The sequence below is a fragment of the Meriones unguiculatus genome, chromosome 2 (genome assembly GCF_030254825.1).
Source record: "Meriones unguiculatus strain TT.TT164.6M chromosome 2, Bangor_MerUng_6.1, whole genome shotgun sequence".
NCBI lineage: Eukaryota > Metazoa > Chordata > Mammalia > Rodentia > Muridae > Meriones > Meriones unguiculatus.
In genome coordinates, this window is record NC_083350.1 from 119,314,591 (window position 1) to 119,331,959 (window position 17,369).

Below are 17,369 nucleotides of genomic sequence, written 5' to 3' on the forward strand. Positions count from 1 at the left end.
CCAGCCTCAGTTATGCACTAGCACTCGGCAGCTCGACCCTCCTGGGCCGTGTGATGTGCAGACTTTACATGGAAAATCTGTTTACCACTTATTTCTGCACAGCTGATTCCTCCTCCTCAGAACCGTCAAACAAAATATCATCAGAGGAATTCTCACCTTCTCAGGCCTGTCACTCGATTGCAGCTAATTATTCATTTATTTACTATTTTATTTCTTCAACAGAATGTATGTTCTGAAACAACACACACCTTAATCTGTCTTCAACATTGAGACAACCTAACAATGAACCAATATACTGAATGAAGGAAAAAATGGTTTCTACCAGAATAGTAACTACATTTCAAAAATACAGAGAAAACTAGATTCCAACAGAAACAGCATTCATTTTTATTTTCTCCTTTTAATTATATGAAAAGAGCATTTAGGAACAAAAAATCTTTCTTAGCAGAGTGGACAGAGATACTTTTCCCTCAAAATTATAAATGCTTCATATATAAATTAATTATTTCCTTAGACTTAATTTCCTTTAGTTATAATGTTACTCCAAAAAGTATCAAGAGCATTACACCTGAAACCACTGTTTCAGGCTAGAGGATATTTATTACTCAGTGACAGGATGTTTGCCTGGCATGCATGAAGTCCTGGATTCAGTCTCTAATCTGAATATGGGGACTTTTTCCTTTTTAACCAGTCAACCTTAAATCTACGTTAGATAATTATCAGGCATAGATTTAAATAAAATGTTTACACTCAATCACTTGGCAGTATAGACTCTTAGAGGTATTCTGATCGTGGTACCCTATCATTAATATGCCTGAACCCAGAACACACACACATTTTTAAAAAAGGTGAAAAAAAAATCATGTAAATACTTTGTATCACCTCTGTCCTTATAGCTTTCTGTTGAAATTCACTGTGGACTTTTCTATCTTAACAAAATTACAGGTTTATGCAATGGTTAGTGGGGACCACAACTTTTCATTCATTATTTGAAAAGATGTTAAAATTTTCAAACACACAACAAATATTTAAATATCCTAACTAAAAAAACTGTCCTAAGATTTTATGTGAATATATCATGGGCTCCAAATTACAGAACTTTGCTTTCATAATTATTTGGTGTATTATAATTTAAATACATAAATTTATTAGAAAAAAGCAAACCGAGGTTAATTAACCGAGGTTAATTTTTTGCTGTACTGAAACTGGTTCTATTTTTTTTCCAGTGATTTAAGAAATACATTGAAATGTATTTCTAGTACATGAGCCTTAAGACTGGGCAACTAGAAGTCAAAGAGAGTAAGACAGAAAGAAATGCAGATGACAAAACTGAGGCAAACTTTTCCTAAGGGAACATTGGTCAGGTTTAGTGAAGCATTTTTCCTATTCTTTGCACCTGAGCTCAGCATAGTTTACTACTACCAGTGTTAAGAATTCTCAGGGTATTCCCTTTAAATTTTTTGCAATGGCAAGCACTACTCTATCATTTCTGAAGTAGCAGAATGGTATCCTAGCAGTTCATTCGGTTAGTCAATAGGCATTTGGTAAGTGCCAATCACATGCCAGTCATTACAGTATGCCAACTTTCCCTTTTCCACGTGTTTAGTGGACCATTCTGATCATCCTAGGTAGGAACAAGTTAAAAAAATAGAAAACACATGATTTTTATCAATTTCCTATTTAAACTAAACTCAGAATTTTTAATTAGACTAGTTTCTAAAAATTCACTAAGCTACAAAATAAAAGGAAAAAAACAAAAAACAAAAAACGTCCAAGCCATTTTAACAGTCCAACCTTCTCTTCTTAAAGTAACCAAATAAAGGAAGAATTTCTCATTAAATTTCTCATAAAGAGATGCCTAGATCCAGCAAGAGATACCTACTCTTTGATTGGCTATTCCAGGTTAGTATATATCTTAAACTCCCTTTATATTTAATTAGCACATATCCCTTTGGCATTTATAAAATATGGCTCAGAAAATATTAAAAAGTATAGGTAAGTCTTAAAAATATTTGTCTAAAGACAATGATTACTGGAAGTATTTGCAGTCGTTGTTCAGATTAGTGCTAAATGACACAGCGGGTCCTAAGTTTTGAAGAATGCAAAAGATTAGCCAAAACATTGAGATCACCAACAAAACCATTTTTTGACACTCATTGATGCTGTGTTTGTGTGACTGCACATGTGCCACACAGGACACACGTGGAGGTCAGAGTACAGCTTGAAAGAGCCAGTTCTCTCCTTCCACATGTCCTGGGGTTGGAACTCAGGTTGTCGGGCTTAGCGCCTTTTGTCTACTGAGTCACCTTGCAGTCCCCCAGTATACTCTTGTGTTTGTACATGTTTTATGGTGTCTACAAATCCTAAAAACTCAAAGTGTACATGTTAAATTGTACTTGGCTCTTAGATTAATCCTGTATATATATCCTGGGCTATTCACCATTCTTCCATGGATAACATAAAGGGTGTTATCAAATTTAAGTCTTATTCTTTAAAGAAATGTTACTAAAATGACTAAGTCAAAGAATTACTGGAGTTTCTTAGGAGTATGTTTTTATTCCTAATGTTACTATTATTTGTGTGTTAGAAGACACAATGCCCTTGGGAATGCTTGTGCCAGGTGGTCAGAGGACACCTTTATGGAATTGGCTCTCTCCTTCCACCTCTTTACATGGATGAGTTTTGGGAGTCACTCAACTTAGGTTGCCAGCCTTTACCAACAAGTGATTTTACCAATTGTGCCATTCTGCTGATAGGATGTGTTCTGTAACTATAAGTTTAATGTAATGATATTCCTAAGAAACCAGAAAGCTTACTGTCCTTCATTTGTAGACATTAGAAGCATGTAATTTCTAAAATCCAGTACAAATTCACTAGTAAAAAGACCACCCCAAAACTAATATTATAAGATGATAGTAAATGATCCAAGTTTTGAGAACAAATTATTTCGCGGAAGCAAAGAATTGAACTAAAAGTTTTTCTAATTTTCAATCTTCAAAATCAAAACGAAAACCATGTTTTGTGGATGGCCTTCCTTTCCCATCAACAGCAGGACGTGCTCACCTTGATATTCTGGGCATCCACGTTCCCTCCAGCCTCCAGAAGCAGACTAATGACTGTGGTGTTCCCTGCTAGAACTGCCCAGTGCAGAGCAGTGTTTTTGTGATACTTGTCACCAAGGTTAACTGAAACATTGAATGTTAAAAGCAATCTAGTTGGATCCACACTGAAAAGGAAAAAAACAAACAAACAACAACAACAACCCTAATTTCAATTATCGAAATCATTACAAAGACTACACTGATTGTGGCTGCATTCTCATTCCATCTTGGGACATATCTATTCTAGCCTCGATAATATTACAGTCAGCAATTAAATGACACTCTAAGATGAACTGTCATATATGCACAACACTGTATAAAGTAATACGGTGCCAAGAGACAGCACACTTGGTCCTATCTTTCATACTTTTAATCTAGGAATTTATGTAAACACCTATACATTGAAAGAATAAAAACTTTTTATTTCAATTTAGACTGATTCAAAAATGATTTAAGACAGCTTACAAATGAATACACAAAACTTTACAAAACAATCACATGAATAGGTAATTACTAAAAGACAAACTCTTCTTCCCTTCTCTGAACTAAGGTTACTGAGCCAAAGCAAAACAGCCAGAGAGTGAGTAATTCATGTTACGCACTACTCACTGCTACTCGAGCTGTCATCAGCACTAGGTAGAATGTCTCTGCTCTTCCTAATCATTTGTTTTCATGCTGTACTATGCTGAAGCCATCTGAAAAGTCCATAGCAGTTACATACCTATGTGTTCTATAAGCTGCCCACATTAACGGTGTCATTCCATTCTGATCCATCATATCTACATCCTGATAATAAAGCCAGACAGCAGAATTTTAAGATCCTAGCCAAAATTAGTTGGAAACATCTAATTTATACATCAGACAATCTAATAATTACTACTCAACTGAGGATGCTTTATGAAAGTTTCTTAACTTTACACTGTAAGTACTGCCACTTGCTAGACTAACTGGTTTGCAAATTATACTTTCACGCTTCACTTTTAATGTTTTACATTTAAAGACCTTTTCAGCTTTAGAATTCTAAGTGGTCCTCGAATACTATTATTACACAATCTTAATTTAAAATAAACAATTTTTGCTAGACTTTCATAGGATGAAACTTGCCATGTGACACTGTTTTGCAGTCTTCATTTTCCGAAGATAAAAGATGAACCATAGTTTTATATCGTAATTTCCCTGACAATTTTTGTTTGTTTGTTTGAGACAGGGTTTCTCTGTGTGCCCCTGGCTGTCCTGGAACTCACTCTAGACCAGACCGGCCTCAAACTCAGAAATCTGCCTACCTCTGCCTCCCAAATACAGCGATTAAAAGCATGTGCCACCAGTGCCTGGTTTCCTTGACAATTTTTAAGCATTTAAAAATATTTTATCTATTAAGTTATAAAATATTATATCTAAATATTTTAAGTATATACTGTTTTAATATGTAGAAAGATTACTCAGAAAAAATAATTTAAAAACTCTGATCATCATGTTGCATCTTTCATATAAAAATATCATGCTAGTAGAAGTTCTGTTCTTTGATTTTTTTTGGTACTTTTTTCTATTAAATTGTTTCATTTTATTTTGTGATATGGCCTGGCATTAACTATACCAGCCCAGCTGGATTAAAAAATGTGGTGGTGCTCCTGCCTCTCAGCCTCCTAAGAGGTGGATTACAGACAATGTGCCAACATACCTAGCACTACTGATATTCTGTGTGCATCTCTGTCTCTCCCTGTGGTAGGCACATATCTGTGTTCAAGCTCACTTACCCACATCGGTATCTTTCACTTCCTGTTCTGAGACAGTGTCAGCAAGACTGACTGGGTGGTCTGAGGCTACACCTGCTGCAACTCTGGGATTCCCCAGTCAGCTTTCACCTGCAGACTAGAGGTGCTCATGCTTGCACCGCTATGGTTCCAACCAGAGTCATCTCCAAGCCTCAGCCCCTTGACATTTTTAAAACCTACATGTTCTAGGACATTCGATCACATTGTGAATACCAAGATTGTGTTGTTTACTGGAAAAACCTGTTTCTAGTTGTGGTATGACTCAGCCTTAGCACACACCTTTAATCCAAGAGCTTTCTGCTTGAATTAAATAAAATCAACCATAGATCAAGATTCGGAGCAAGCAACCAGTTGACAAGATTGAACATAGAAAAAAATCCATTGAGAGTCAGAGAAAGTCAGGAGGACAGATAGACACATAGGAAATAGAAAAGAGGGACATTCAGTTTGAGGGTTTTTTGAGTGGGCGTGGGGAAGGAGCACTTCTTCCTTTTGAGACATCGGCTGAGAAGGAAGGCCAGCTGGGTGCTTTCTCTGCCTCTCTGAGCTAGCAGGCTTTCACACCAGCATCTGGCTCCCTAGTCTTTACTGGTAAAATTTAATGTTTGAGATTTTGTTAAAAACAACACCTACATACATGTCTCCAGATTTAAAAAAAAAAAATGAAATGAGCCAAACTTCCAAATCAATTGCATTAACAAAAAGACAATGAATACTCAAAAATTTATGTAATTTTTTTCTTTCCAGTTAAAAGGGGAAAGAGAAAGTAAGCAAGCAGAAATGCTCCAACCCCTAGCGTAAGAAAGAAACTGGGATAAAAATAATCTCCTATGGTAGTTTCTAAAAATGCTCCCTAAAATATCCACATCCTTGTGCTGACATCCCCTACACTGAACCTGAGCTAGAATGCTTTAGATAACAGAAACACTGCTTTGCTAGAAGAGTTAAGTGTTCAGAGCTCAGTGGGCCGTTCTATGGGAGCTTGGAAGATAAGAAATGTTAAGAGAAATACAAACAATGGAGGACTGGCTTGTGAAGTTTCAGAGGGAAGTTCTGAGAGTCCCTTAAATAACATACAGGGCCATTTAATATTTTAAAAATCTGTAGTTCTGACGAGCTGGAGCTGAAGTGCTGACTCTGGTTAACAAGAGAACAGCAACACTGAAGTAAAACACTTGTTTTACTAGAATGATTTATGTTGGTTAGCTGGAGCTGAAAAATTAGTGGTGATTAAGAGAAGACCAGCAGCAAGGCACAGCTGGTGCACACCTGTAATCCCAGCACTTGGGGAGAAAAAGGCAGATGGATCTATGTGAGTTCAAGTGCAGCCTGGTCTACAAAACAAGTACAGGATAGACAAGGCTACACAGAGAAACCCTGTCTAGAAAAAAAAAAAAAGAGAGATTGAGAGAGAGACCAGTATCATGTGGATAGTAAATATATGAGCATTTCCTCAGGGTCAGCACACAGAAGCTGTGGTCCAGAGAGGGCTGCGATGCATCTTATGCTGGGCGCTGACCTTGGTAGTCTAAGAGTCATGCAGGTAGTACTGGTTTTGAAGGCAGGAAGGGGTCACAGAGAACAACTGAGGCTTGGCATTGTGTGATGGGAGTGGAGTCCTGGAAGAGAGGCCAGAAGAGGATAATGGCGCAAGTGCAGCCCAGCTGCACCAGAGATTAGTATTTTAGAGATGCCAGCACCATGGGACAACCACCAAGGCAACAGGTATGGAGACGAGCAGCCATGTGTTGTGGAAGGCTGTGACAAGCCCTTTGGAGCAGTCTAGAAGGTTGTGAGTGAATCCCAGATGTGTGAGACTGAGCTCTTTACACTGACTTTGATTTTGCTTTGTTCAGGCTGTGACTGTATTCTGGTTCTTCCTTCTTGGAGTTACAAAGTTTTTAACTTGTTAGATTTTATTTTATAGGAGCCCATAGTTATGAGACCTTCTAGATTTTAGAGAGACTTTGGATATTTTAAAGAAATACAACTTTTAAAGTGTGAATTTTTCAAAGAAATTTGGAATATGTTTTATATTGTGATAAAACTAACAAATGAAACAAATGGAGACAAATGAAAAAGGAAAGGTTCTAATTGAACTGTAATGATTCTATGTCAAGATGACAAGGGGGCAATTGTGCTGATTAGTTTTATGTGAACTTGTCAAGACTACAGTCAATTTAGAAGAGGAAACCTCAATTGAAAAAAAAAACTGTTCCCACCAGATCAGCCTGCAGGCAAACCTGTGGCACACTTTCTTGATCAATGATTACGGTGAGAGGGCCCACCTCACTGTGGGCCATGCCGCACCCCACTGTCTCACAGCCCTGGGGGCTGTAAAAAAGCTCAACTTTTTGAAGAGTACGGCTACAAGCAGAGTTCCCTCTGGTTCTCACCCTGACCCACTTAATGATGGACTGTGAAGTGAAGTGAGTAAAATAAACCCTTCCCTCTTGAAGCTGCTTTTAACTCTTCACATTTATCACAACAATAAAAACCCTAATTAAGACAATACTTAAGGGAAATATTTAAAGGAAAAAAGTAGAATATATATTTCCCTTACTTCCCACTGTTTATTCCTACCACACTTATAAACTAAACAGAAAAAAAAAAAAAACTTAATGGAGAATTATCTATTTGTGTGACTATATCTGCCTTTATTTTAAGTACAATAAAAATTCAGTATCAGAATAACTACTTGTATTTATTACTCTCTTCATTCACCAGGAGATACCAGATAAGTATTTCTAGGTACTACAGATGTAATGCTATGAATATCAGGCATTTAAGTCATGAATAATACATGATTAAAACACACATTATTGAGATTTTTTTTACCTGTCCTTTCGCTATAAGATAAGCAACAATTGAGGTATGTCCAAACTGAGCAGCCAAGTGGATACAGCTGCACCCTTCCCCATCAATTAATGAAGGATCTGCACCATATTTCATTAGTTGTACAACCATGGATAAATGGCCTTGTCTGAAAAATAGAAAGAGAAACATTGGGACATATTTCAGAAAGTCTTCTGGAAAAGAGTATACTTGGAGGAAGGTAATGGTGGGAAGTTAAATCACATATTTGATGGTGTTGCTTTAATACAAGACACGGGAGTTTACGGTTCTAAATGGAACAACAGCTTTTATAACATAAAACAATCTTAATAACTAAGTTATTTATCTTCCAATATGATCCTAAAAATCCCAAGAACTAACCTGTTTAACTGTAAACACATACATACAAAGTATTACACTTACAACTCCCAAATGTAATCAACCCTTCCAACTGGATCAGCCTGCTTCCCTAAGGACAACTTGTAACTTTGTTTCTAAAGAAGACAACACTGGACAGCAGTAGCTAAACATTAAGTGCATCAAGTTATTATTTTCTAAAAAGAACCCAAGGGGAAGAAGTAAATGTAAACCTTGTGGCCCAGTGCAATGGAGTTGAATTCAGGTCTCCTCCAAGCTGATCCACAATAGCACCTTTCGAAATATAGTATCTGTAAAACAAAATTCGTAGTAATTTAGAGTTTTCATCTTCAACCTCAGATATGAGAGGGAGTATACTGAAGACTGGGGAAAAGTCAGGAAACTGAAGGAGAGAAGAAAGAGGAGGAGAGCATGCGCTACAGGAAGCCGCCCCTCAGGGACATCCTCTGTCAACTGTGTCCTCTTCACCTAGGACGTCAGTGCCTAGATCTTCCCTGGCCTTAGTATCTGTATGCTCTTCACCTTCTGTGCTGGGTTTACTTGTCTATTTCCAAGAAGTAGTTTAGATTCAGTGCCTTACCTAAAAAAAATCTTATGTCCAAAGTATCAAAGACTACTAATAATCTCTTATCACTCAACTCTTGCTTACCTCTTTCTTATTGATGATAAACAGACTTATGCGAAAGGCTACAAATCATTTTATACCTAGAATGTGAGTACTTATCACACAGCCCATGTGTGAATGGTAAGAATACTATCTATTACTGTGTTACACATCTTTCCTTGCTGCTTTTCCCATTTAGAATTCATATTCAAAATATACAAGCCAAGTGAAATTACCCAAATTCAAGTATAATTCTAACCTTTACTAGCTATGTGATATTGAGTAGCATATTTAAGCTTTCTGCTTCAATTTCCTCACTCATAATTATTACTATCTCATATGGGGTCATCTCAACAATTAAGATAAAAGGAAATATATGTGGAAAAGTACTATATAGGACTCAACTCATGTAAGCCTTAAATATATTCTAAATATAAGTTGATTTTTTTTTCCGGGAGGGGAAGTTAAGACAGGTTTTCTCTGTGTAGCCTTGGCTGTCCTGAAACTCACTCTGTAGACCAGGCCAGCCTCAAACTCACAAAGATCTACCTGCCTCTGCCTCCCTGAGTGTTGGGTTAAATAAAGGCATGAGTCACCACCACCCAGCACAAATTGGTTTGTTTTTAAAGGTATACAGAATACACTGTGAAAGCTATCCATTTTAGAAAAACTTTAGTTGTTATAATTACATCCAATAATTTCACAGTAATAGAAAAACCAGAAGCTTAATAATGAAAAGCATAGAAAGCACATACTTGACTAAATCTATTCTGTTATTGATGGCAGCCCAGTGAAGAAGTGTAACATTTTCTTTATCCGGCTGTCGTACATCATAACCTGCTTCCACCAATTCTCGGCAACGTTCATATATTCCATATCTAGAAAAGAGAACAAGTGGTGGTGCATTACTAAAAACATTTAAAGCTGAGCACAATATTTTCATAAGTATTGCTTCTTTTTTTAGAGGCAGGATAGTCCAGGTTGGCCTTAAACACACCGCAACTTCTTGCTTTAGCTCCCAAGTTGCTAGAATTACATGTGTGACATCACATTAATCCTCCATTTTCATGCTTAGAAATTAAAACTATTTCTAACATATATTACTTTGAAAATTCAATAGCTTTTTCAACAGCTTTTACTAAGTATTTTTCGCAATTGTAAAGTATCTCATTTGTAACCATGTAAAATTTCATGAGGTACAAAATTATCAGGAAAAAACATGAATCAGCCAATTTCTTTAAATTGTAACTTAGTCCACAAAACTATGCAGATTTTAAAACATCACAGATGCTTTTAAAAAACATTAAATTAGGGGCTGGAGAGATGGCTCAGAGGTTAAGAGCACTGGCTGTTCTTCCAGAGGTCCTGAGTTCAATTTCCAGCAACCACATGGTAGCTCAAAACCATCTATAGAGAGATCTGGGGCCCTCTTTTGGCATGCAGGTGTACATGCTGACAGAACATTGCATACACAATAAATAAATCTTTAAGAAACATTAAATTATAAGAAAATAATAGGGAACACATAAGACATTAGAGAACTACCATGAACAAAAGTGGTTTTATAGAAATTCTAAGATTTTTAAATTATATATTTTTAGTTGATATTCCTGAAGGCAAATGAAATTTTGTGTGTTGAAATAGGAAAGGGGGTGGGAAGATCCAGTGATTCATGTCAATCCATTAAAAACTAAGGGAAAGTCTACCAGAAAACTCCAAGAAGAGGCCCTTATCTAATTACACAGAGGCAAATGCAGATTGATCCTCATCATTGTGCAGAAAATTTACTTTTTAAAGATTTGTTTTATTTTTCAGTGTTTGCCTGAACGTACTGTCCATATACCAAGTGTGTGCTGCAATCCTGGAAGCCAGAGGAGTGCCCTGGATCCCCTGAAACTGGAGTTAGAGACAGTTATGAGTTGCCACGTGGGTCCTGGGAACTGAACCCAGTTCCTCTGAAAATTTTCCAAGTATAAAGACAATTTATTTAACTATTAGAAAGAAGTTTTGTGAATGGAGCAAAAAAGCCATGTAAGAAAAATTAAGCCAAACCAAGTCCATATAAGTATGGAATTGTTTATTAATCAAATAGGAAAAAGTAGAAAATTATATTAATTTTAATTACATACAGAAAATACTTAAATTTCAGTAACACTGTTTTAGTTTGCTGGTTGTTGCTAAGATTAAACACTAACCAAAAGCAACTTGAGAGAAGGGTGCCTTTCAACTCACAGGCTACATTACAGACCATCATTAAAGGAAGCCAGGGCAAGAACCTAGAGACAGGAACCGAATGAAGCACAGGCTATGGAGAAATGCTGCTTATTGGCTTGCTGAAGAACAAAAGCTTTTAACCAATGAGCCACTTCTCCATCCCCCAAAGTTGCCAACTTTAATTAATGTTTTAAATAGACATTCATTCTATTTATTGTGTACATGTGTAGAGCTGTGCCACAGTGCATATGGGGAAGTCAGAGCACATCTCTCCTTCCACTCTTTGAGTCCCAGAGACAGAGCTCAGGAACTTGGGTTGTCAGGTTTGGTGACAAGGGCATTACCCAACATCTAGCCAGCCCCTTAAAGTCTCGTTTATTAAAGACTTACTTTTATTAGTTCAATTGTGTGCGTGTGCACATGTGTGTGTTATGTACACATGTGTGGAGGTGCTGCAGAAGCCAGAGCCATCAGATCCCCCTGGAGCTGCAGCTCCAGTCATCCCATGTAGGTGCTGAGAACCAACATGTAGGTCCTCTGCAGGAGCAGCAGACTGCTAACCATGGAGCCATCTCTCCAGCTACCCCCATCCCAGTCCCCAGGCACCACTTAATTCAATTATGAAAAATTTCAGGTATAAACAAAAATAGAAAAAAAAGTACAATAAGCCACCAAAAACCTATCTTCAAGCTACATACCATAATTTCATTAGCCAAAATATTAGATCTCTGGAATTATATAACACACAAAAACAAACTTACATAAATTTGACAACCTTCGTTTCTTTACAACCTTTGTGTTTTGTTAACTTTTGTTTCTTTACAACTTTCGTACTTTGACAACCTGTGTTTCTTTGGTTTTGTTTGATTTCTTTCTTTTTTTTTTTTCAGGCTAGCCTTGATCACAGAATCCTCCTGCCTTTCCCTATACAAACAGCACTGCAGAGCATTAAAGGTGTGTGCCACCACACCCATATAATTTCTTAATCAAGTTCAAAATGGGGAAGGTCCTCCACAGATTATGGATAAGAGAATGAGCAATAAGAGGACACTAACAGCAAACATTAGAACTTCTCATTGTATTTAAATGTACCTAAGAGAAATCAATTGGACACATTTATAGACCCCCATACTGCTGCCATCCCTGGTTCTATCGTGTATATGTGCAAACACACACAAAAGTTTAGAGCAGATGAGATGACAATGTCATCTTTAAAAGTTCTCTTACACAGGGTGTTTCTGTTTGCTTGGTGAAACATCCTAGGTAGGTTATATACTCTCACTTTATGATCTAGTATATTTTTAAAGGTACTAGGAACTGGCCATCCCTTGGCCCTGCCTTTTCTTTTTGAGATAAGACCCTGCTACATTGATCACTGTAGCCTAAGGCAAGCCCTGAACTTAAAATCCTTTACCTCAGCCTCTCAAGTAGCTCTGGTTACAGGCCAGTTATCACCAGTTCTAGACTTATTAGCATGAAGAGTGGAATCTCACCTTGAATAAGATGGTAAATGTCCAAAAAGTCTTTTTAACTGTATACAAAAATCATTGGCTTTCTTCTCGTGCTTAAAAGTATATAAGAAAAAAGTAAGCAGCCTAGGAGAGACTCTCAGAAGATGGCAAAAAGAGTTCCTGCACTGGTTCAATCTGGGTAACCTCACTATCCGGGAACTCTACCAGACCTCCAACTTCACGGTTAATTCATGGACATTAAATTGTGATTAACTTCAGGATGTAGTACAGTAGCAGATAGCAAACATCGGCATGCATCCCCAGGCAGGAAGCAGTGAGCTTGTTCCAAGAGCAACCACAAAACAAGACATTAGAGTCAGGGTGGGTGAAAAGGCCCCTGTCCTCCAAGCATGAAAAGACCTGTAAGCACTGCTGCTGCTCAGGGCTTCCAACTGCTGTATGCCAGTCTTCCCCAAGCTGACATGACATGCTCTAACTTAAGGGGCCAATGCTTGGGGGACAACAATAAAAGTTAAGTCATCCAAAGGAAAGTGTAAACAGTGAGAAAATTAAAAAGTGATGATGAGTGTCCAGGGAAGGCACAGGCTCAGAAAGACCCAAGAAGACCTTAAATTTATATTCAGGCTGAGGTAAGCAGAGACCACTTGCAAAAATCAAAAAATAAAAACAGCAAACCTTGAGAAAAGGGGGTGCTGATTTTCATGGTTACTATGTTTTAAATTCAAATGTTCAGTTTTCGGGGGCAGGGGAAAGGCAGAGATTGTTGTAAAATCAACAATCAAAGGGGATACAGAAACAATACCTCTTTTAGAACTTATCTATTTAGCATGCACAGGTGACAAGCACATCTTTGGGAACCAGCAGGAGCCGGCTCTCTCCTTCCTTAATATGGGTCTCATGGATTGAACTCGGCTCATCAGACCTAACAGCAAGCACCTGAACCACTGAGCCATAGTGCCAGCTCCAGAGCACATTTTTGTATAGTGTTAAAAATTAATTTGTATAAATTCTGTAATACCAAATCAAATTAAGGTAGTTATAATAACTTTAGGATATTAAGAATAATAGTCATGGCAACCACAAAGAAACCTATTCAAATGAGAAAGGTATTAAATGTTTCACTATAAAAATTCAATTAAGGATTCCAAAACAATAAAGGCTACTGCTATTGTCACTGCAGTTGCTCACCCAATAAAACTAGATGGTAAAGGACCCTATTGCTAAAGACTCCATATGCCTTGGTCCCCAAAACAAAGAAATCAGCATGGAATTCAGATGACTGCTTCCCTGCTGACTAGCCCTCACAGAGTCAAAAGATACTATGCAGGCTACTGTGAGGAAACTATCAACTGTCTTACTCAGCTATGGATCCTGTGTGCTACGTTACCCACATGCCAGGCAAGATGAGCCCACTGGTGTAACAGTGGCAAGTCTATTATTAGGGAGGTAACCAACTGCTTTCTGATAGGAATGAGAGAATTAACTTCTAGTACAGAAACCTGGTCAAAAGCTGGTAACTGAAGTGTATGGAAACAACAGCCATTTTGCTTAATAAATATGTGCCAGTCAAACTGACTTGTAAATTTTTGTTTATGAGCAAATACTAACTCTGATGTCATGTTTGGTCAGAGCTAACTGCAACAACTTACAATTGGTAAGAGTGCTAAAAATAAGTAACTTTGAAAACTCAGACATAAATGAGACTTGGTGTCATCCTCTCCAAGGATCTGGGAATACCATGGCTGAGAGATCAGAGGATGAGGTAGAATGCTGCCTGTCAGGCATAACATGGCCATGGCACTCAGCAGGTATGCATATAAGACCTGGCCCATCACCACATCCTGTCCCTGCAGATGCTCAGAAGTTCCTCTCACTCTTCCCTCAGGACCCACAAATATCTAATGCTGATAGGTGAGGGAGAACAATTTTCTTCAGTACTGAAGCCATAAACCCACTAAGCAATCCATCACCTATGTTTAAACAACCCTAATAAAACACATTCTGTCATAAAAAAAAAAAAAAAAAAACCAAAAAAATAAAAAAAACAAAAAAACAGGCATGAAAATGGAAGTGGAACTAAGTAAACAGCAGAGGGACAGGCACAGGGAAGGACACAAACACACACAATACTACATATAATTACCGTATATTAGTATGAAAAGAATATGCTAATAAAAATATTATTAATAGAAAGAAAAAAAATCAAGAGTGATCTTTCTACATCTGATATTTTTCAAGTGCCTAAAAGTAAAATTAGTCAATATGCTAGAGGGGCAGATTTTTGGAGTAACATGTTCATAATATTTCATTTCCCATATATGAAACCGCTTTAGAAATTTTAAAGTCACATTTGACTTTTTAGGCCTTCTGTGGTGGTACACACCTTTAATTCCAGTACTCAGGAAGCAAAGGCAATGCGTATCTCTGAGTTTTGAGACCAGCCTGGTCTACACAGTGACTTACAGGCCAGCCAAGGATACACAGTGAGACCCTGTCTCAAATATAAAACGAAAAAAGCCTTTTCTCGTCTCACATTCACAATATCTAGACCTTTTTAAAATAAGGGAAAGATATTAGTAAGAAGACCAGGGGAAAGAGGAACAACAGTAAGAGAGCCAATACAGGGTTAAAGTACATTATACAGATGCATGAAAATATCCTAATGAAATCTGTATCTTATACAATTAATATATACTAATACGTTTTCTTCTTGGCATAGACATACAAATGATCAGGAAGACCAATTCTAAAATGCTGAAAGACTCAAGTCATGTTTCTCCTCTCTGCAGATAAAAATACCTGTTGTATTTCAACTTCTATATGATTCAAATGATAATATTCTTAGATTCATCATATCCTTACTGAATCTCAAAGACTAATATAATCTGACATTTTGAAGATCATATTTTGAGCATTTTTGTGATACCCCTTAGGTTAAAAAATTATATAATATATATGTATAATATATATGTATATATATATACGCACATACATATACATCTATATACACATATACACACACAAAAACTACATTGTATTTGTGTACCTGGTGAAGGGGTAGGAAATAGGAAATATACCCCATGTTTTTAATTCAAAGGTGCTTTTTAAAGTTGGAAGTGTTTTCTAATTGTTCATATTCAATATTCTTAATGTAAAATAATAAACTTCCACAAAATGCAAGTAACAAAAGCAAACAGCTGATAGGAATTAGAGTAATTTAACTGAGATACTGACATCTCACCAAGGCAAGAGAACATGTAACTCACACTCAAAACAAATGTCAAGGAAGAAAACAACCACAACAGAAACCTTACTGTGTAGCCTTGACTATGTCCCATGTGCTATAGTCATCAATATGAGTTTTCCGTCCAAGAGGTTCACCATATCCATGGTTATAATGGCTTTGTGGTTTGATTTCCTGTTAAAGAGAAAAAGCACATAGGCAAGAAATGAAAAAACAACTACAGAAAAACTATATTTTTGTTTTTGTGCTATTTGACAAGTATTTATTATTGAAATAATTATGTCTAGCTTACTTAAAAATCCACATTCTAGAGAAATAGCATGGGGGTATAACCCCAGAACTAGATAGCTCTGAGATTACAAATTAGCAACTGTCTTTCATACCTTAAAACTCTGAGGTTTTTCTGAAACATTCTCTTGTGCCAACTTTTTTATTGCTTTAGAATAACCTGAGCTCCAGCACTATGTCCCAGACAACCTATAATACACTAGCAAAAGAAAGGAAGGACTCAAATGGTCTCTCAGGGGAATACATGTAAGTACATTCCTCTCCTAAAAGCACATGCCTTTAGTCCCAAGCAGACGGATCTCCATTATCTTCACGGCCAGCTGGTCTACATTGCAAGTTCTGTAATGAATACAGCCAGAGCTAAATAGTGAGACCCTGTCTCAAAAAACAAAAATCTATTCTCAGGTACTAGCTTTTCTTAAACCTTTCTAGGTAAATGAATAGCTCTAGCAAAATGTCTATCTGCCTGAAAACAGCTATGCATCCCTTAACACTTCAGTCAACAACAGACCACACAACCCTGTACCCCATAAAACTGTACTAGAGCTGAAAAATTCCTCTCATCCAGCAGTGATCACCTTTATGCACTCCACACACTGACACATTGCAACGCAATGCAGCATTACCTCCCTGATGGCTGAACCTTCAGGCAAGTCCTGCTAACTTAAACTCTATGTTCCATGCTGAGCTCCTTTTCACATAGCCCCTTACTTCTCCCCATTAGACTTTTAAACATGACAGGATAGGAACACAGATCATCAAAGTGTCTACAGCAGAGCCTATCATGGCACTACCGCTCTCTTTTTAAGACAGGGTCTCACTAGGTAGCCCAGACGGACCCCAAACTCACAAGCCTGCCTCAACCTCCCAAGTGCTAACCCATGTGCCACCATGAGCATCTGCACAGGTGCCCTTAAGGGAAATGAAAGAATGGGTTTTTTTCCTCATATTGAAAAAAATTTTAATCCCAACAGTACAGAGGCAAAGACAGGCAGATCTCTTTGAGCGTGAGGCCAGCCTGTTTACGTAAGTTCCAGGACTGCCAGAGTTACAACTAAAGACCGTGTTTTATAAAAACCCTTTAACTCATTTAACATTTCTCCGTTTCATGAAGAGGATATAAGTATGTCTAGCTAAAGGACAATATCTGTAATCCCATCAATAATATATTATTAACTATTTTCCCATGGCTATTTTAAAATAGTGGACACTATTTTAAAATTTTCCCCTATTTTAAAATAACATTTGTGATGGTGGGTGTGGTGGCACATGCTTTTACTCCCAGCATTTTGAGGCAGAGGCAGGTGGAACTCTGTGAGTTTGAGGCCAGTCTGGTAAACACAGTCACTTCAGACAGCCAAAACTATGTAGAGATAATGCCTACAAAATAATAATTAATTTAAAATAAGTATTTTCCTACTGTATTTTTTTTTTAAGAAGTTCCTGTTCACATACTTTGGA

General features: G+C 37.2%; 1 protein-coding gene across 1 annotated transcript in view; it reads right to left on the reverse strand.

Annotated features, from left to right (window-relative positions):
- The window catches only part of Zdhhc17 (zinc finger DHHC-type palmitoyltransferase 17), a 58,747-nt gene that overhangs the window by 26,082 nt on the left and 15,296 nt on the right, over positions 1–17,369 (reverse strand). The window contains exons 2-7 of the mRNA XM_060378036.1: positions 15,691–15,794; positions 9,446–9,568; positions 8,299–8,376; positions 7,712–7,856; positions 3,823–3,887; positions 3,064–3,226 (exon numbers count right to left, since the gene is read on the reverse strand). Coding sequence (XP_060234019.1) covers positions 3,064–3,226; positions 3,823–3,887; positions 7,712–7,856; positions 8,299–8,376; positions 9,446–9,568; positions 15,691–15,794 — 678 coding nt within the window. The remainder of the gene's footprint in view (positions 1–3,063; positions 3,227–3,822; positions 3,888–7,711; positions 7,857–8,298; positions 8,377–9,445; positions 9,569–15,690; positions 15,795–17,369) is intronic.